We start from the raw sequence: 21,848 nt of genomic DNA on the forward strand, positions 1-21,848 counted from the left end.
TCCCTCAGGAACAGAAGTGTGTGTCATTCTGCAGTTTTGTCATTGTAGTTAGTGACGAGGTGTTTACTTGCTTGATGATCATTAACTGCTAGTAGAATACTTAAAATGTGTGATTGAGGAGACCTTGAAACTATAAGCAAGATTTTGTTACTGTTTTAGAAATGCATTCTTTTTAAGTGGTTCACTCGTTAACTGTTGGTCAAAATGATTATCACTCTCCCAGAAGGTTATAAAATTCAGTTTTCAAAGGAAGGATCTAAGTGTATTTTCTAGTTCACTTTTGGAAAAGTCAAATAAAATAACTAGCTTAAAATTGAACAGAATTTGTTCTTTATGTTGATTGAAAGTGTTTTATAACTTTCATGTGATTGAGGTGGCATTTAGCACTCTGTCCCCTTTTGGGCTTACATTTGTAGGAAGGTAGAAAAGCACACTTAAGAAAGTACATGTTTTTTCAGTGTTAGTCCACTTAACATTATTTACAAAAGGGGATCTTATTCTGTGAAGTAATGAATGAATGGTCCCAGAACTTGAAGATTTATGTAGGGCAGGGTGACATGGAGTATCAGCTATCCACTTCATTGTAAAAGATACAGTGGAAAAAAGGAATTTTAGGAAGTTGTCAGTTTAAAAAGGATTTGGTGAGTTTACAAGTAGAGGATTCTGAGCAAGTGCAGTATCTAACTTTACTTCCATGTGACCAGTTCCAAAAGAAACAAAAACCAGAATTACAACTACCTAGAAAGGCTTAATTAAGAGTTAAGATCTTTTAGGGAACCCGTAAACTAATTTTTAAATTCCTATTGAAGCTGAAAGCACTGACCTGTGTTCATGGATAGCATAGGCTGCTTTACTTTAAAATGGATGGCTCTACCTACCTTTCTTTTGGGGCTGGAAAAAGCTTTGAAGTAGATTGACGTAATTGGAAGAAGGAAAAAAATATGAAGCAAGGTATAGGTGACTTGCCTGGGAAAGAAAAAAAAAGGAAATGACATAGTTTGGTTAAATTTTTTTTGATACTGCTTGTTATAATCTCAAATTTTATTGAAAGAGACAACCAAGTTTAAAATTAATTTTATGAACTCAAGAGCTAGTTCTTTAAAAAATAAAATCCAAGTGGAGAACTATTTAGAAAATTTTTTTAAAAAGTATCAAAAAAGTTTAAGAATGAGCCAGACAGTGTGCTAGAAATATTTAAAAACCACTTGAAAACCTTAGATAAGTTTTTGGAAAAGTATGTATTTTCAAAATTGATTCATGACAAAGTTAAATAGGCCAGTGATCATTGAAGGAAATGTAGAAAGTTTCAGACTAATTTCTCTGCAGTATCATTTTTTCCAAAGCATAGGTAAGAAACCTTGCCATTTTATAACATGAAGAAATAGGTAAAATCTTAACAAAAAAAGAGCAAGGAAGTTACAAGTATGGCCCAATCTCATTTTTAAATGCTGATACAAAAATTCTAAGTAAAACACTAGCAAATTATATTAAATAGTATATTAAAAATTAAAATCCTGTGTAATCAAAGAGCATTGATCTTGGGAGTGGAAAGATACTTAATATATATAACATCAGTAGGGAAAATAAGAAACTGATTTTCCCATTAATTGCATAAAAGATAATTATTGATAAACTAGCTCTTGTTCGATAAAATACAAAACTTGAATCAAATTTAATATTCTTATAAAAATAGGATGATACTTCCTCATTATGATGAAAAGTATTTTAGACTAAAAGCTAACAGTATAGTTAATTGTGAGATAACCAGAAATATCCATTTATATAACAGATACCTGTCTAGCACCTGCTGTGTTCCAGGCGCTGTTTTTAGTGTTGGCAAACTGTTCCCATGGAGTTTATGTTCTGATGGGGAAGGGTGACAAACAAGATAGCAACAAATGTAACAAGTAAATCATATGTTACAAGATGATAAATTCTATTTTTTTTAAAAATAGCGTAGGGTAGGGGGTTTGGGGGTGGGGTCGATTTGCAGTTTCAGTGGCCTGTTCAGAAAGCATCTCAGCGAGGGGATGTCATTGAAACTAAGATTTGACCTTCATGAGGGAGTAAGGGGCGTGGATATTCGGGAAGGTGTACTCCAGTGAACGAGGACAGCTTGTGCCTGAGGCTCTGAGGAGGATTAGGGGGAGACCGGTGAGGGTGCAGCTGTGAGCAGGGGAGAATAGTAGGAGATGAGGTCAGGTTGAGCCTCCTGACCCCCAGCGCATTGCCCTTTGTTATCCCATGACCTCAACTCTTTTGAGAATTAAGTCTTCTGACCTGTGGTTGTGGTAGTGTGGGAGAGATGGAACCTAGGGTTAGGGTTAAAGTCCTGTATTTGTAATTGATCATGAACTGAAAAAAAAAAAATTGTTGCTAAAGTGGCTATGAAAAACCTAGTGTTCTAGCTAAGATATAGTAGTGCTATATTAAAATACAGTATTCTAACTAAAGTTTGAAAAATTTAGAAAGTAATTTGATATTAGTATGAATCTGTAGATTATGCTAGAAATTTAAGTGTGCAGTTGCCCTAGGCTTTCTTTTCTTTTTTTTTCTTTTCTCTTCTTTTTTTTTTTCACTAGCAGACGGTAAGAAAATTATTATGTATGTGTGAGATTACAGGATACCTAATTTTTGTAATATCATCAAGGAGTAGTGTGACCCACGTGTGCATTTTCTGTGTAACAGGAGCTTAGCCTTCAATTGATAAAACTTTAAGATAATTTAAGAAAACATTTACAATAAAACTTAACATTAAATGTTTTGATTCAGTTCATTACATAATAGAGTGTACTTTTCTATAAAGAAGAATATAATGCATTTAAAATTTATCAAGGTACTACTGCAGAACCACCACATTGTTGACTTCTCTCAGTATCTATACCTTTATTTCTAAGTGCTGATTATATTATCTACCTGATAGGGTGGATATTAGGATCAGCAAGATAAATAATGTATATTAGATACCTAGAATGGGGCTTGGCACATTGGTAAGAACAAAATAAATGATAATATCTTTTTAGTGGAGTCACTGGGGATTGAACCCAGGACCTCATGCATGCTCACCATGCACTCTACCACTGAGCTATACCCGCCCCCGAAAATGATAATTTTTTAAAGAAATTATAGTGGCCAAAGAGGAGTACAAAGTTTTGGAGGCCCTTCTGCATGAATTTGAGCATTTTTCTCTTTTTGACTTCACCTTTGAAATTTATCTCCGTTCTTCCTTCCTTCACTTCTCCCAGCTAAGGCTGAGTCTGTCCACACTGGGAGTTTTCCAGATCTAATTCTAAGCCTTTCGTGGTATGCAGAGTTTGCTCTGATGATCCAGCCATTTTCATGTCCTGTTCTATAGTATCGTGGTATATCCAGGGAGGTTTAAGACATATATAGTTATTTGTAGCTGTTCTAAATGGCTTCAGGTTGCAGTATTTGAGCTCTTGTTTTGAATTTGTCTTGTTTTCCCCTTTCCTTCCTTCCTGTCAGCTCCCATTACTTCCTGCTGTCAGTGCAGCTGCTTGTTAGTTCCTCATGGCTTCTCATCCTCAGAGTCTTACCTACTGAGTGTTGAGTTATTGGATAATCAGGTTTCATAAAATAATGTCCCTGGCAGGAATGGAATATAAATTCTAGCTTGTGTGTTGATTCTGACTGGTTGTGGCTGCCTGGAGTGGTGGATTCTGGAGCTGTACCCAATTTTGATGAGAAAGTGCTCTGAAGAGGGAAGGGGGTGGCAGTGTTAGTGACCACATATTTGCATTTATTGAGTAAAGAGTAAACAGGCCCTGTGTGAGAATCCGGGTGGCTTCTGTAATGGGTAAAATAAGTTGGTGGGTTTTGTGATTTTTTTGTGCGTGTGTGGTTGTGACTCCTTAGATGCCTTTTTGGTTATGGTTACCTTTTTACTTTGCATCGAGGTTTCCAAATAACTTACCCATGGATAAATGAAAGAAATGATTTAAAAGAAATTTGTACTATTTAAGTTAACCTTTAGATTTGTTTACTCAGTGATTCTGTGATTAAAAATTTAAACCATGCTTTCTTCTCTTGGTATTTTATATTTTATCAAAATTGCGTGCTCAATGAAAATTGCAGGTGTGCAATAAATGCACTGAATGGAAAATACCTGGTTGTTAATAAAGTTTCCCAAGGCAAGTTGAATTTCCAAATACTTCACTACGGTGGCAATAAATAGGCATGTCTGTATGATTATTAGTTGTTATAATCATCTAATGTGTGAATATATCTGAGAAAGTTTAAACTTTAAAATGAGTTATTTCTGGTGTGCCTTTCCTTTTACACGTATCACATATAACTTTTGCAGGTTGGATTTGCTCCCATTTTATGCAAGATTGGTTGCTACATTGCATCCCTGCATGTCTGATGTAGCAGAGGATCTTTGTTCCATGCTGAGGGGGGATTTCAGATTTCATGTATGTATTTAAGCATTTCTTTTGTAATATATATATATACCTATAAGTTGAGTGAGGATTCTTTAAGAATATGATTGTTTTATTGGTAAGCATGTTTTGAAACTTGATGGTGGTATAACAGTTGAGAATGTATAGGCTTCTAAGTTTTTAAAATGTAAATCTGCTCAACAGCTTGAAATTGATAAATGATATTCCAATTTGGAGGTGAGCTGTGGCTGCTACCTTGTCTTCCCATTGTAGATAGCGCATGTTTTGCTTTTGTAAAGTAAAAACTATCCTCCAAGATCAAGAGAGCCAGCAGGCCTCATTGGTGTTCCCAGAAGAAACATAGGGTTGTGTGTTGAGTCAGGCCACAGTGCCTGTAGGATGCCCGTTTAGGTGTCGGGGGTCCAAATGTTTGGGGCACATAAGTTGCATAAATGCTCTGACCTCAGTGAATGCTGTCATAGACCATGTTTTTATTGACTCTTGCCTTAAGAATCTTTACCTTGGGTAGTGGTGAGTTTCTTACAGGGTATCCTGGTAAGTACCAGGGACCTGTTACCAGACAGCTTCCCCCTCTAGTCTGAGGAGTCTTAACAGACTGCCTGCTAGTGGTTCCGGCAAACCCACGTTTCCCATCGTCTTGTGGATGCAGGCTCGGTAGGAGTAAAATGACACCTCAGAGGTCACGTTAGAAAGTGAATATGGGTAGACGTGGGAAAGACATGAAATGCAAGTGTTCATGTATGCCCGTGGAAAAATTGTGCTGATAAAATTTAGCTTAAAAAATTTAGCTTTATAGCAAGTTGCTTGGAATGCAAATAAATGTTTGCTGTGCTCAACACACACTTTGTTGCACTCACTGCACACAGATCAGCAGTGTTGCTGAGCACTCAGAGCAGACCTCATTCCTGAGGTCAGGAATGTCACAGTATAATTGGGAAGATAAAGCATAAATACTCACAGAAACAAGAGTGAAATAAAAATTTAAATTCTAAATATATCTGGTATTATAAGGAATTACGTGCTTAACTGCCAAGTGAATTGTTGGAGACTTAGTGCCTTGAGTCCAGAGGAAGCAAAGGTCTCTGTGAGGAGCGGAATGAAACTCTAAAGGCTTCTTGCCGTAGGCGTTAAATTGTCAGTATGAGCTTTGTGGGTAAGATTTTTCTGCGCCAGCTTTTGCTGAAGTGTGTTTCACATTTTCATAGCTAATATTAAGTGAGGATAGGTTTCTGTGTTAAAGTAAGTTTGGAAACACTGAGATAAAGAAAGTGAAACAGTTTTGCTTTTGTTTTATTTTAAGAGTCCTCAAAACTTTAATAGGGTAATGAGCGCTGTGCGCCTCCTGGAAGGGGCTGAATGTAGTCAGTCAGAGGACGCACTTCGATAAATGCTAGTTCAGGTACAGAGGCCTTCAAAATCATGATATTGTTGATATTTTTAATCCCACGATACAGATACAGTCTGTTTCACTAGCAGGCGGTATGACTGTATTTTTTGAGTTACATGGATACAGCCTTCAACCAAAGCCACAAACAACACATAAGTCGCCAGACCAAGCATAATGAGTGCTTTTGATGAGAAACCTAAAATTAAGAAAATTCTGTTCATGTGTACTTCCCCCTCCTGTCTTTGAAGGTTGGGGTGAGAGTTAAAGGAGGTGGCATTTTTGTTACTATTGTAAGGTTTCGTTACAACTGGCTAAGACTAGGTTTCCAGAGTTTACTTTGGGAAGCGCTGCTCTTGGGAGGGAAGAAAGGGCACTTGAGGTCCTTGATCACCTCTGCTTCCTCCAGCATCTGTCCTTTCCTACCCTCAAACCTGTAGACTTTGCCATTGACTTTTTATCAGGCAATGAATGTGCTCAGCACTCCGATCCTTCAATGAAAGTAAAATAAAAACAAGAAAACTTCCCTCCGCTTCCCTTTCCCCATCCTCTTTCATTTCCTTCTTGTTTGAGTGTTGTAGGGTGTACTTGTCTCCTCTGCTCTGACACGTCCTCCCATCACAGCGCCCTGGCGGAAGCCACCAGTGTCCTCCCAGTCGCCTCTTCTTAGTTGATGTCCCTGCAGATTCTGAACTGCTGGACGCTTCCCGCCTTTTAGGAAACCATCATCCTGTCTCCGCCACAGGCTAGCTTTGTAACTTTGGCCATTACTTAAAAGCGCTAAACCTCAGTTTCTTGTCTATTAAATGGGGTAGTTTGTATCTTTTAAAATAGGATTGTTCTTACTGATTAAACAAGGTAATGCATATAAAGCTCATCACCCAGCACCCAGACATAGATGTCATCATAATAATTATCCCTTCTCAACCACCACGCTCTCCTGGTTCTCATTTATGACCACTGTCCTCAGGAACATCCTTCTCTTTTCCAGCTGAGTTTATGTATTGCTGTTCTTCCCCCAGACTTTCTTCCTTCATCCTCCTTTTTGATGGAACACAGTTTACCTGGGGCTCAGTTCACAGCTGTTTCCCAGCAACCTCACATAACACACCTGTTGCCAGAATGAATCTCCTGGTGCTTCATTAAGTTCTCATGTACTTCTCGCTAAATAAGTCCATAAAACAAACTCTATTATTTTCTCTCAAAAATCTCTTTTTCCTTTTCTTCCTCATACCAACTTCTATATGCTTCCTGTAAAGTTACAATATATTTTATCTAATTACTTTAGTTTTGCTCCTCTGACATTCATGAGCCTGTGTTCACCACGTTCCATTGCTGTGTCTTCTGAAACACCTCCTCAAGCCTGGCGTCTCTTCTTTACACGCAGTGCCACTGTCTTTCTCTCTCCGTGGCTTGAATTACAGAATAGCTTTTTAACCAGACTTCTCCACCTCTGCCTTCTATCAGAGGTAGAGATGTATTGTCACAGTCTGATCCTGTTTGCCCCTTGCTTAAGAACCTCACCTGAAAAAGAAAGTTGGTTAACAAAACTGTATGAAATTTCAATTAGTAGTCAGAGAAATCCTAGTTCAAACAATGGATTTGCTAATTTGACTGACAGGTTAGTAAATGTACTAGAAATGAGAGACTGTTCACATGTACTTGGGGTTGGAATTTGGAGAAGGAATTTGGCAGTATGTTTCAGGATCCTTAGAGACATTCATACATTGGACATCTCTGAGAATCTGTTCTAAGTAAACAGTCCTAGGTACCCAAAAGAACTTGATTCACATAATCAATTGTCATAGGGAAATAAAGGGAAAATAACCTAAAAGCCCAGCAATGGATAAAAAAATGGTCATATAGGGGTGTGGGCATAGCTCAGTGGGAGAGCACATGGCATGCACAAGGTTCTGGAGTCAGTCCCCAGTTCCTCCACTAAAAAAGAAAAAAAGGGAAGAAAGATAAAGAAAATGGTCATATAATTACAATGTTAAAATGATAGAAAGTCATATTTACCAAAAAGCTTTCAAATCATGGAGAAGTGCTTTTGAGGGGAGGGGAGCAAGCCATAAAATCTTACACATCATAAATTTATAGTCATGTTAAAATGCTTGGAAATTGAAGAATAGAAAAAAATTATCAGTATGTTAGCTGTGGCTGTCTTTGGATAGTGGGGTTATGAGAAATATTTTTTCCTTTCTAGTTTTGTGTATTCTTCAAATTTTCAACAGGGCCTACTTCTTTAATAACGGAGAGGACAACTTTTATTTAAAGATAGCCGTATCGCCCTTACTGATTGACATTTTTTAAATCAGTGGTTTTTCAGCAGCTTATTTGATCAAGCCTCTCCGTTGGTAAAATAAGTTGACTACGTATCTCTATATAGGCATATTTATTTATAAATTATATGCATTTGCAATTCTACCACATATTTTATGTACATCATAAAATGTACAAAAGTTAACTTCAGAGGTTATGAGATAAAAAACAAAAACAAAAATAGAAATTTCAAGATTTTTTTCCCCACATCCCAGTAAATCGAGCCTTGCCCACCCTACTTTGGAGATTAGTGTTCCATCGAATAAAATGAATGTTTATTTGAAGGCAAATTTACTTATTTATAGACTCAGTGCCTACTTAGTGTTTATTGTGTAGTAGATTTTTTCAAAAAGTTAGTTGAATGATTGAATATTTATGTGAAACCAGTAAATAGTGGAGGACGGAAAATAAAATCTTTGGATAAAGTTGTAGAGGGGCCAATCCAGTTTGGGGCAAAGGGTTCTTCCTTCAGGGGAATAATGAATGATAAGCTTTGGAAATTCTTACTTTTTATATGTCGATATATCCAAAGAGTTTTTTTATTAGTGTGTATGAATTTAGTTACTCAGTTAATCTCAATTTTAGCAGTCCAATAAATGAGTCATAGGGGGAAGGTATAGCTCAGTGGTAGAGCGCCTGCTTAGCATGCATGAGGTCCTCGGTTCAATCCTCAGTACCTCCGTTAAATAAATAAATAAATAAACCTAATTACCTCCAAATAAAATCAAAACAAAAAACCAAATTAAAAATAAAATATTTTTTAAAAATACATGAGTTATAAGCACCATTTTTGCTAAATTTGGTTACGTAAACAAAATCTTGTGAGACATTTTTGAACTAAAAATAAACAAACATCTGTCATTTTGTCATGTTAGTTACATTGTATCTCCTTAACCTCCAAAGTATTTAAGAAGAGCTGTGAATGGTACACGATGCTACATGTTTTGAAAGCTGTGATGCTCAATAATACTTAAACTTTTATGTTCATGATACTCCACACACAAGTTGTTAAGACCTTGTGAATCCAGATTCACCCAAGGAGACTTTTTAAAAACATGTATGTGTATTTCCAAGCCGTGTCCCTCAAAGATTCGTTAGTATATCATTTTTGAAATGCTTCTTTATACTTTTTGTTTGTTTCTACATTTCTTTAACTGTAAAAGGAACACGTTAGTGTGGTGTGATTTAGGAAATATGACAGATACGAAGTAGAAATGAGGGAACTTCATAATATCATCACTTAAGGCAAATCTTCTTAATATTTTAGTGGTTTTTTTTTTTTTTTTTTACTTTTTTCCTCTAGTTTTTCATGGATGAATTTATATTTTATATACAATTTTCCATTTTTTATTTCTCAGAAGCATGTTACAGTATCACATAAAATACTTCTCACACATCATTTTAAAGTTCATGTTACCTGTGCTGTGCATTGTTTAATACCACGTGAAGTGTAGTTCTCATCATTACTGCTACCACCATCATCCTTATTTTTATCTTTATTTTACCAAGTGAGCCAATAGGGTCAGAGAGTTTCAATGAATTGTCCAAGATTATATACCCCCAAAATGACAAAGCCTCACAGCCCTGTGATATAGGTTACTTTTATTAGTTCCATTTTACAGACAAGGAAATTGAGGCACAGAGTTTGTCGCAGTTAGTAAGAGATAGAACTGGAATTAAACCCAGGAAATCTGATCCAAAGTCTACATTCTTAATCTAGAATGTAGATTATATTTGCCTCAGAGTTCAAAAAATAAGTTGATAAGAGGTGCTTTTTAAATGCAGTGTTTATCAAACATCTGTTTCTGAAAAGGTCTTTATGAAGGCTGTACTCTTTTCTAAATTGCAAGACTAAAATAGTCAAGTTTATTCAGTATTATAAACTAGAACCTGGTTCTATTTTTTGTTTGTCTCTAATCTCTAAGTTATTTTATATGCTTTAAATCACATGGTTAAAGTTCTGTAAGTTGAGTTTTTGTTATTTTATCTTTAATTGCTGCAGTTTTATTGATGCTTTAGATTGAATGTAGTTAGTAGTGAGTTTCTAGTTTCCTCTGATTTTTTTTAAATGAGTGAACATAGTTTTGTTCAAAATTTATCCCTGAAGTTCTAAAAAGCCTAAACACCTACTTCTGCTTACAATAGAAAGTAGGTCCTTAAAAATGAAACGATAAATTCTGCTTAAGTGTCAGCTGTCTGAGTATGTAGAAGTTTAGTGCTTATGTAAAAACCGTCATTGATTGTCCAGGTGCCGATGAGGTTGTAAGACTTACTTTGAATCCCAGCACATGCTAGGGTAGCAGAATTCTCAAGTACGAGCTAGGAGATGGGGATTTTGGAAGTGATCCTTGGTCAAGTCACTTGAGAGCTTTTGTTCTTCTATTGTTTTTGTTTTAACTATTAAATCAGAATTATAATAGCTTTTGCTCCTTTCTCAGAATGTTGTTATGTGGAGCAAATAAGGTAGGATAGTATTCTGGAAAAATAAGAAACACTAAACTAGTTCAAAGCACTACCATATATATTGTCATTGTTGTTCAAATAAGAGTTTCTAGACTGTCAGTTTGATTTTCTGATGAAAATGTAATTCTGAGGTTAAATCCAATTATATTTATCTGATGTGTTTGATTACATTGTACTGTTGTACTAGGATTTTGTTGTATTCAGTGTTTCTTGAGATGTGTGCCTAAGTAGAGGGCTTATATTTGCAAATCATTTGAACTTTGACTGTGACTGTTGATAAAAAAAGAATAGTGATTGTATTAGAACTTTCACTGTACCAGTGACTTTATAATAAAACGTGCAGTATATGGTTCATAGCTGTAATACAATAACTGAGCCTTCATATTTTTGCTTAAGTGAGCTCTTGGCAGTTACTGTTTTTAAAACAACATTTCCTAGAGTGTATTCCTTATAACATTGATTTAATTTAACAAACTAGTAGTTGTTAACATTTCAAAAGAGGGGTTTATATTGCCCCCAAAATTTGAGAAACATTGAATTAAGTTAATAATAAACAGGTTTCTTTATTTGAGAGCCTCTTTAAGGCTGATAAAATACATTGTTTCCCCAAATTATTTGATCATGAAACTGTTTTGCAAAGCATATCCTGGCACTGGTGTTCCACAGAGCTTATTTTGCCTTAACTTAAAATAGTTTGAATATAGCAAGACATTATATCCACATTTATTTAAAATATCTAGAGTGAATTCAGTCTTATTAAAATAACAATTTTTATCACAGATTTCAAAATGTTATAATTATCTAAGCAGTGTCTCTTTTCTCTTAATTTGTAGGTGCGAAAAAAGGACCAGATCAATATTGAAACAAAGAACAAAACTGTTCGTTTTATTGGAGAACTTACTAAGTTTAAGATGTTCACAAAAAATGATACACTGCATTGTTTAAAGGTTAGTGCTGAATCATTTGAAACATTTTTAATAGATTTAAAGTTTTAGTTGTAAATGCTGGAAAAATGAAATAAGATGTATTTAAGTAATCTAAAGGAAGACAAAAAATAAGTAAAAAAAGAACATTAAACAGATGAGCAAAATAGAGAACAAATAAGATGGTAGATACAAACACAGCTGTAAAACTGAAAGTTTTTTTAATGCTGTAGTTGAAAGGAGTCACGTTATGAACAACAAACATACTAGTATATTTCTTTCTACGAATTACTAAACATATATAGGAAGTCTGTACATTTATTTGACACAAATTCATTTCTGTAAGTTCCTTTTAGGGGAATAATCATAAACGTCTGCACAAGTTTATCTACAAGGATGTTTGTCACACCATTGTTTATAGTGGCAAGAAACTGTAAACAAATTGGATGTCCAGTAAATAAGAATCAGTTAAGTTTTAGTATAGTTCATATTATATAGCGTTATGTACCTTTTCTGTCATGCCCTAGAAGGATAAACAAGGACATGGAAAATACTCCTGTTAGTCAAAAAAAACTAAGTTATTAAATTATTAAATGATATGTCTAAATCTGTTTTGGTTTACAAAATGTGCACAGAAAAAGACTGGGAGGATAAATACTCCAAGGTGGTAATGTGTTTGTAGATTTCACACAGCTATTTGCACCATGTTAACTGCGTATGTGGCATTTGTTTAAGTGCATAGCATCACCTAATAAATACAGCAAGGGCTTTAGTGTATTAGTTTCCATATATCTGTCCAAAAGGAAAGACATTAAATATGTTGAAGTGTTTAGATAAATTTTTGTGGTTGAACACAGAAGATACCCAGTGATAAAACTTGGCGTGTAAAGTAGACTTTTTTTTGCAGTGACATTTTAAAATTGTTGCACACATTAGACATATAATATTTTTTTTCTAACAGAATTGAAATGTGTCATTTGGTTTTTCATCCCTGTTATTATTACAGATGCTTCTGTCAGACTTTTCCCATCACCATATTGAAATGGCATGTACCCTGCTGGAAACATGTGGAAGATTTCTTTTCAGATCTCCAGAATCTCATCTGAGGACCAGTGTACTTCTGGTAAGGGCTTGAAGATCCTTGGAAGAGCTTGAGGTTTTTGTTTTGTTTTGTTGTTTCAATTTTTTTGGTCTTTTTTTGAGAGGACATGGTAATTAGGTTTATTTATTTAATGGAGGTACTGAGGATTGAACCCAGGACTTCGTGCATGCTGAGCACACACTCTACCACTGAGCTGTACCCTACCTGCCAAGCTTGAGGTTCTTGATGTACTCCAGGGGTTAAACATTTGGACCAGTGCCAGTTATTTTGCCCTGCCATCTAAACATGTTTCTACCTAAACTAGAACTCCAGCCGTTCCTGGAGAGCTGTAGGAAGTTTTCTCATTTGGCTGCTGCTGAGTTCACACTGTTGTAAGGCGGGATTAAGTTCAGCCCCAAATAATTTTTGGCAGATGATGCGAGTGAACAGCTGCTCTAAATCCTGCTGTGTTAGAGCTGTCTTTACAGATGTCCTTGGTATATCGTCACTGTGCCATAAGCACGTAAATTATAAAGCTTAAAGTTTTTGATTAAAAAAACATAAAATATAAGCTTGAAAAATTAGTTTAGGGGAGACGACATTAAGCTAATTAGGGTGCCAAAATGGCCATCAGGTTTATTAAACAGTTAAGTTATTATGCTTATTGATAATATCCAAGTGTTCGCCTGCAGCCTTGAGCGGGAGAGAGTGCAGTGAGGGTGAGAGTTGGTGTTAAAGGGAGCGCTGGGTCAGGAACCACCTCAGTGTTGCTTTTACACAAGTGCTGATTGTATCACTTCTGCAGGTGCGCTGTTCTTTTAGAATCTATTTGTAAGCTTGCATACTTCTCTGCCAATGACACTTAAAATCAAAACCATGGGAATTTACTTCTAATAAACAGAAATATGAATGTGGAGACCATCAAGTGGAACTGATCTCCACGTTCTCTCTACGCTGATTCATGTAACAGCATTCCAAGTTCAAAATACATTTTTTTGGCCTTTGACCTTTGTTATTTTGTTTTTTCATGGAAGTATAGTCAATTTACAATGTTTTAATTTCTGGTGTACAGCATGATTCATTTATATATATATATTTATTTCTTTTTATACTCCTTTTCATTATAGGCTATTACGAGGTATTGACTATAGTTCCCTGTGCTGTACAGTAGGACCTTGTTGTTTGTCTGTCTTACCTGTAGTAGTTAATATCTGCAAATCCTGAGCTTCCAATTTATCCTTCCCCACTCCTTTTCCCCTCTGGTAACCATAAGTTTGTTTTCTCCAAGTTCAGAATTTTATTGTAAAACTCTTCCTCCTCTAACTCAAGCTGGTGAGGTTAAATGAGACCCTGCGTATGAAAACGTGATACAGATGTCAGGAATGCTCAGTTTTTTTTTTTAAAGAAAACTGTATTTTATTTATAATAGTGAACTCTCTATGTTTAATTTATTCACTCAGGAAAGTTTACTGGCTGTGGTGGTGTGGCTGCACATTGCATTGCTGAAGACCAGGGTCCTTCCTGCCCGAACGGTTTTCTTGGCTCAGTGGATCTTTCCCTCTCTTATAGCAAAAGCAGCTAGCCTTTGTCATTGGGGTTTTTTTGTTTTTTTTTTTTTTGCTTTCTGGGTAGGAGCCTTGTTTATTTATCATCTAATGGTTTTGGGCTCCTCCTGTGTGTTGGGCACTGAGTTCTGCAGGGGTGTTGCTGCTGGTTGAGAGGGATAGTACAGAGAAATGAAACACAGCTGCTGTCCTCAAAGTGGTCCGTATTGAATGCTAATTCTAATGCAGTGTTGTAAGTGCTTAAACAGAGGTTTGCAGAGGCTGTGATGGTCTCGGGAGGGAGTACTTAAACCAGACGGAATGAGTCAGGAAAGCTCTTCCCTAACAGCTTCACAGTATTCACTGAGTGCAGACCCTTCTGTCAGACCCTTCAGATATAAACGTGAAAAAGATAGCACCTGCCCTCATGGAGCTTACAGTTCAATAACCCAGACAGATGAGTAAATAGACCATTGGAATACATGGGGAGGACACGCAGCAGAGCAGTAGGGGTGAGCATAGGGTATAATGTGTAGAGGAGACGCTTAATCCAGTCTTGGTGTATCAGGAAGGGTTTCCTGGGGAAAATGGTGTTTATTTTAGAGACTAGCCTGAGTCTTAAAGGCAGAGAAGAGAGACACGTTGAGTTGAGCATCCATGGATAAGACTAGAGAGGCAGGCACACACTAGATTACACGTGAGAAGCCCTGAGCACCATGCTAAAAAACTAGGGTTTTCCCCTGATGGCAACGAGTATGTTGAAGGATTTTAAGCAAATAGGAAAAGTATGATTAGATTCATGTTTTCAGAAAGATCAGTGTGGAGGAGATACTTGAGGTGGCTGAGGCCAGATGGAAAAGGCTGTTTTCAAACCCTAGGGGGAAAGCAGTGAAGGAAAGGTAAGGGTGAGAGGAATGGGGAACAATAACTGGCTGTAGGAAGAATTTTAGTAAGTAGAACTGATGAGACTTGGTGGTGAGATATAAGGGGTGAGGAAGAGAAAGTGCCCTCAAGTAAAACCCAAGATTCTGACGTGGACATCTGAGCAGATGCTGGTGCCAGAGATGAGGGAATAGGGGGAGGAAAGAGATGATGAGTTTGGTTTGACATGTGGATGCTTATAGGATAATCTAAAATATGTCCGTATTTGTTTGGGAACACATGTAACCTTTTAACTGAATTGCATTTAAAATTATTCTAAGCTAATGCTAAAATTAGTTGGTGTGTTTGTTGGGGGAAATGATTCTAAAATAGTCTAAATAACAGGTTGAAACTAATGTTGATTTAAAGCTCCATTACATATGTACTAGTGATAAGTAACGCATTATGTTTTGTTCAAAGAACTTAGACAATTGGGCATTTTCTCCAGCCCTGTTCAATAGGGAGCTGTTCTCGTTTTTTGAAAGCGTCACCGTTTATTCACAAATTCATGTATTAATAATTGGACGCCTCCCATGTGCTAGGCCAGGCACTGTCTTAGGTGCTGGGTTTACAGCAGTGAAAATGCTGCAGCCCTTGACCTGGCTGGGCTTACCTGCACAGCCGTGTTTACAAGACGGGAAGTCGTGTCTCTGCCCGCCGCCCCAGTCAGGCGCCCGCCTGAAACTCGTCAGTGGTTTCCCTGTTCATGCTTAAAACCCAGCGTTTGTCCCGCGGTCTGCAGAGTCTGTTGTCAGCTCGCGCTCCCCGCCCCTTAGCGCTGATCTTGCACCTTTCCAGTGGCACCTCCCTGGCCTTCATTCGTCCCTGTAGTGGATCCCCTGCCCCCGCTGCTGCCCTCCCCACCCAAAGGATTATCCGGTCCAAAATGTCAGTGGTGCTGAGGCTGAGAAACCTGAAGTGGGTGATGACTGACTAGACACGTGCTTTTCACCACCTCCTCTAAGCTGATGCTGAGGGCTTGGGTGTTCTGTAGAGATGCCTCGGGTTTACCTGGAGCGACACTGGATGGCACGGGCTCTGAGGATGAATTTATTCTCAGCTGATGTATGTGGAACAGCCAGAGGCGTTCACCCCTTCGTTTGTATTCTCAGTCCTTAATTTCAGTCACTCATATACAAGCATTGTTTTACTTGGAGTTCATGTATTTGGTAGAGTTACAATTTTGCATAAAGTTACATTTTTAGCAAAGTTCTCTCAGTATTTTATTGGACAAGGCCTAAGACCAGGCAGTCATGGACTAAAATTTTTTCTAAAAACATGATTAATGGCATCATAATTAGTCTGCTTGCTCACTCTTGGAAATACCTAGTGATTGTTATTTCCCTTTTCTAGCCCTTTATCCTGAAACCTTATCACTGAGAATGGAAGTTTAAGTAGGAATAAAGAAACCTTTGGATGAAAGTATTTTGACTAATTTAGACTTCATATTTTAGGAACAAATGATGAGAAAGAAACAAGCCATGCATCTCGATGCGAGGTACGTCACAATGGTCGAGAATGCCTATTACTACTGCAACCCACCCCCAGCTGAAAAAACAGTGAAAAAGAAGCGTCCTCCTCTCCAGGAATATGTCCGGAAACTTCTGTACAAGGATCTCTCCAAGGTTACCACTGAGAAGGTAAATCCTGATGAAATCATAGAACAACAGTCAGCTTGAGATTTGTGGTGGGGCTAAGCTTGCATAACATTCAGCCAAGTCAGCCCCGTTCCAGCCTCATGATAACAGCACAGAGAGCAGTGCCCTTTCCTTCTAGTCCTGCCCCAGAGTGTTTTAGGCCAGGGACATACATTTCAGTTTTCCTTCATCAGCCTGTTTATGAGTTGCTTCCGTGCCCCACAGGGTAAGAAATACACGCAGCTCACATTGTTCACCTTTTGTAAATGGAGAAATTGAGGCGGAGCTGTTAAAGCCCCAGGAGTGGAATTTCGGAGAGGCGGGGTTAGGTCTCAAGTTCCACTGTGACTGATCGTGTACAGGTCATTCCAAGAAGAGAGTCATACGATGATGCTTAATAAACGGAACATACGTCTTGTTTTCCTTTCATGATAATAACTTCTTATTCTAATAAAAGTGGTTCTTCTTCTAAATCTAACGTTGATGCTGTGTATGTTTGAAACTGTTACTTTGTCTCTGATATCCTATGAATTTGCCTTCAAATATTTTGCTTCAGTTCAAGGGTTCTGAACCTTAAGTGGGTTTTAGGAGGCCTGTAACCTTCTGAAACTTAATAATTTTGAACCTTTGGGCCTGTGTAGTTTTCTGGACGAAGGGCTGTAGCTTTCTTTAGATTCTCAGCAGGGGTCAGTTTCCAGAAAAGGTTAAGAACCACTGACGTATTACCTTAGTTATTGTAGTTATGTTGTTAGAACCTTCATTTTTTTAAGTAAGATGTGTCAAACAAAACATTTGGTTAACCCTGCTAGTTAAAACAATACGGTATGGAACTTTTTTCAGGAAAAAAAAATAAAGCCAATTAACTTTTGGACAGCTAAAACCTGTGGGGAGGATAAAGGCATGGAATAATACATGTATTATACGTAGATGGAGTGGAAGGTGATGAGGCATGATAGTGCAACTTTGAAAATTGAAGCCAACTTTAGAGAGCCAGACATAGTAGTCATTTAAAACAGCAGGATTTGGAAAGCTATTTCAGAATTGGCTGGAAGTTTGAAAAGTATGGCATGCTTATGCAGTTGACATGACGTTAACATTTCCAGTGAAGCTGATCTATTTAGTTTGAAAGATGGATTGTGGGCATAGAGTAGAGGTGAGAGGACTACTCTGTAGTCCGCTGTGGTACCCGTTTGCTTTCAGGATACAGATGGGTTAGAACTTGACAAGTAAGCTCTGCTGATCATCTCATTACCAGTAGCATTTTTGAAATAGCAATAGCTGACTTAACTGGGGTGCGTGTACTGTGACACTCCCCTGTGCACTTGACGCGCTCTACGTTGTGACCCTTGCAACAGACTGTGAAGTAGGGGCCTGTCATCCCCCTTTTACGTGTGAGGAAAAGAGATGCTGTGTGATGTCAGTCTTGATGTCGTGTCCTCCATCTTAAGTGACCTTTTACCCAGTTTACCTTGGGTTTATTTTCTTAATTGGAAATTTTTTCATCTATAAAAAGAAGTGTCTGAGATTATTTACATAAAATCACGCACAAAAGAAAACATTTTTGTTAAACCTTGAGTATTTTGTACAGTGACCTGAGTATGTGAGTGTATACCATTGGCTTGATTGAAGACATGGAAACTCTAGGAAATTTGAGGGCATTACAGAAAGATACAGGGGACATGTGAATACATTTTGCCAATAATTAGAAAAATCTCATTTTCCCGTGTCTAAAAATGAAGAGGCTGATAGTCTCTAAAATGCAGTTAGAGAAAACATTTCATAAATTCTGTGACTGCACAGTCATCATAAAGTATCTGTATTGTTGGGTATGTGTAAGATAAACTCCTGTGTGTTTATCTTAGTAATTTAAACACAATTCTCCTTGTTTAGGTTTTGAGACAGATGCGAAAGTTGCCCTGGCAGGACCAAGAAGTAAAAGACTATGTCATTTGCTGTATGATAAACATCTGGAACGTGAAATACAACAGCATTCATTGTGTGGCCAACCTCCTAGCAGGGCTCGTGCTCTACCAGGAGGATGTTGGAATCCATGTCGTAGATGGAGTTTTAGAAGACATCCGATTAGGAATGGAGGTAACAGAGACTTTCTTTAAAGTTACCAAATTGGAGTTTGTGGAGAATTTGAACAACTTCTAAATCCTGTTACTGAAAAATAAGAATTTGGAAACTTTCCTTCCCCATGTGGTATTATTTACTGTTACTTATTTGGAGACGGTAGTTTCTTGATAAGCCCTGTTTTTCAGATTTTTCTAGCCTCTCAGGCTGTCATTAGGCTGGTTGACAATCGTTTGCTAAGGATTTCTGTACGCAGCTCCCTCTCTGTGGGCTCACTGCTCCGTAATTCATGGATGATGGAGAAAACATGTTATGGAGGGCTGACGGGGAGGGTTACTTTTCAACTGTTTTATAAACTATTAATTCATTTAATGACGACTGAATACTAAATTTAATATTTAACATGTCCTTTTTATTGAAACATTTTAAAGATAGCCATTTTCTGGAGAGAAAAAGTACACCCCAAAGGGACCACCTTGTTAGAAAAGAAGGGAAGACCCCATTCTTCTAACTCTGTTCAGTGAGTGAGATTGTCGAGTGACAGAGGGGATTTTACCTTTTCTCAAACACAGTACTGTTCTTTAATGGAAACCTGCTGTTTGTTTGTGTGTCTGTTTCTCTTCCCCCTTTAGGTTAATCAACCTAAATTTAATCAGAGACGTATCAGCAGTGCCAAATTCTTAGGAGAACTTTATAATTACCGAATGGTGGAATCGGCTGTTATTTTTAGAACTCTTTATTCTTTTACTTCATTTGGTGTTAACTCTGATGGTTCTCCAAGTTCCCTGGACCCTCCCGAGCACCTTTTCAGGATTAGACTAGTGTGCACTATTTTGGATACCTGCGGCCAGTACTTTGACAGAGGTTCCAGTAAAAGAAAACTCGATTGCTTCCTTGTGTATTTTCAGGTATATAAATTGAAATATGCAGTGGGGCATCATTTAATGCATTGCTTGTGTTACAGAAATACTAGAGAAGAAATGCTGAAGCATTTATATATCATGCATAAGATATGTTCATAGTTAGATTAATTTTTCCTGCAAGAATGCTTTAGAGATTTTAAAAATATATGATGAATTCTATCATATAAAGATTGTGATAATGTTTTAACTGTTATGAATGGTAATTATTGATCATTAATTTTGAGAATTATTTTGGTACAGTTTATAAATTTGGTATAGTATAGATTATTTGGTATTTGGTACAGTATTATGAATTTAATTACTTGTAATATTTATCCATTTGATAACATTCTTCTCATCTGTGTTCTGGTTTTACATCTAAAGTTCTTGTTTCTAAATGATTTTTTTTTTTTTAGTAAAATCCTCCATCATTTTGGGGAAAACGTTATTTTTAATGCTGAAAGAATTATTTGTTCATTCATTGCTAAATTCTTGGATTCTGTGTTTCCTATCTTAATTTAGGTTGCTCATGTAAACTTGTGATTTAGGGCAAGTGCAGTATAAACTAAATTCAGATACAAATATAGAGACATTTCTGCAACAGTTGGAGTTCCAAATGTTAGCTTGTGGGTTGGTTGTTTGAAACCTAATCACTATTTCCCATAAAATGCAATATTATATGTACTAATTAGGGGAACCATCTTACTGTTGAATTCTCCAGATGTTACTGAAATACAGTACCACTGGTACCATGCAATTCTTTTTGATCATTCCTTTCTATATAATCTATTGTTAGTATTGTTTTCATTTATCCATTGTTGAAGAAAATAAATTTAAAAGTATAACAAGGTATCAAATATATATCCACGTACTAGCTGTTGTTAAGTAGGGGTAATTATTTGGCGAAGAGCTGTTTAACTTTTTCTTACCACTGTACTTTTGCATTAGAGGACAGCTTGTTACTCCCTATTTTCTGAATTGATGAGCCAAAAATGGGGAGGGGTTTTCCAGATTTGATCCCTGTTGCATGTAAGGACAGCCTTAAGCTCGACTCTGCCTGTATTGAAAACCACAATTTTGCTGGCAAATGTCAGCTGTAACTATCAGCATCCAAAGCAGAATCCCTTTCAGGAAAGTATTCTTATTTGCACTTCCTATGACATTTTTGCAGATCCCTCAGGCAGAGTAAAGAGCCACTCAGAAATATGCAGAAGCAGAGGAGACAAAAGTATTTTCCACACTGACTAATAGGCAGGAACGTGTAACAGGGATGTACCAAGGGCATGGGAGTAAGGAGTGAGGTCTGGGAAATGTGGTCAGTGTGTTCTGCCTGTAACAGAGAGTGTCCAGTTAAGTATCAGAAGGCAGACAGAAAGGATCACCTGCAGTGGTGCTTCTAAACTTCAGTGTGCATGCACATCGCCTGGGTATATTGTAAAATGCAGACTATGGTCTAGGGTGGGGGCCTAAGATTCTGTATGTCTAACGAGCTCCCGGTTCCCATACTTTGAGTAGCAAGGACCTAGAAAAAACTGGAGAGGACGATTAAACACCCAGAGCAACACTTGGTTATATGCAAGTAAATTCTTGGGTTGTGCTTTTTTAGTTAAGGTAAACTTGTGAAATAGATCGAAGGAACCAGGCCTGGAGAAGAGAGGGAGAGTATCTAAACAGTGCCATATACACAGTAGATGTTTAATAAACGCTTGTTGGTTACTGATTTTTATGTATTCAGGAACCTGTCTTCAGATACTTTAATTGACCCTTTAAAAAAATCAAAGCAGGTAGTATAGAGAAAATAATTAAAATTTATCAAAACCATGGCCTTGAATTAGGTTTTTTTGTTGCTGTTAAATATTTAAACTCTATTTGGGAGTAGAGTTTCTGTTTTCGGAACCTAAAAATTTATTTGGTATTTTATTTATTTATAGTTTTTCCTTGCCTTTGTAAAAAGATAATGACCATTATAATAAAAAATACAAAGTCACCAAATGGCTTAGAAACTACATAGATGGAGGGGAATAAATGGCCTAGGATCATTGCTGTGGACCACTAATAAAAGTGGTAGGTGTCTGGTACAACTCTAGCTTAGTTATTACATATAACTAGGTGATGTCACAATACAGATTATTACTTTAAAATATTTTGTTACGAATTTCTTATAGCTAAATTTA

The 21,848-nt window shown here is 37.0% G+C and overlaps 1 protein-coding gene across 4 annotated transcripts in view; it reads left to right on the forward strand.

The window, feature by feature from the left end:
• Positions 1 to 21,848, forward strand: part of UPF2 (UPF2 regulator of nonsense mediated mRNA decay) — an 85,884-nt gene that overhangs the window by 36,160 nt on the left and 27,876 nt on the right. For all 4 annotated transcript variants that reach the window (XM_064479366.1, XM_064479365.1, XM_031444619.2 and 1 more), the window contains 6 exons: positions 4,325 to 4,433; positions 11,424 to 11,537; positions 12,520 to 12,636; positions 16,514 to 16,699; positions 18,587 to 18,790; positions 19,405 to 19,680. In XM_064479366.1, coding sequence (XP_064335436.1) covers positions 4,325 to 4,433; positions 11,424 to 11,537; positions 12,520 to 12,636; positions 16,514 to 16,699; positions 18,587 to 18,790; positions 19,405 to 19,680 — 1,006 coding nt within the window. The remainder of the gene's footprint in view (positions 1 to 4,324; positions 4,434 to 11,423; positions 11,538 to 12,519; positions 12,637 to 16,513; positions 16,700 to 18,586; positions 18,791 to 19,404; positions 19,681 to 21,848) is intronic.

This window comes from Camelus dromedarius, chromosome 26 (assembly GCF_036321535.1).
Source record: "Camelus dromedarius isolate mCamDro1 chromosome 26, mCamDro1.pat, whole genome shotgun sequence".
Taxonomy (NCBI): domain Eukaryota; kingdom Metazoa; phylum Chordata; class Mammalia; order Artiodactyla; family Camelidae; genus Camelus; species Camelus dromedarius.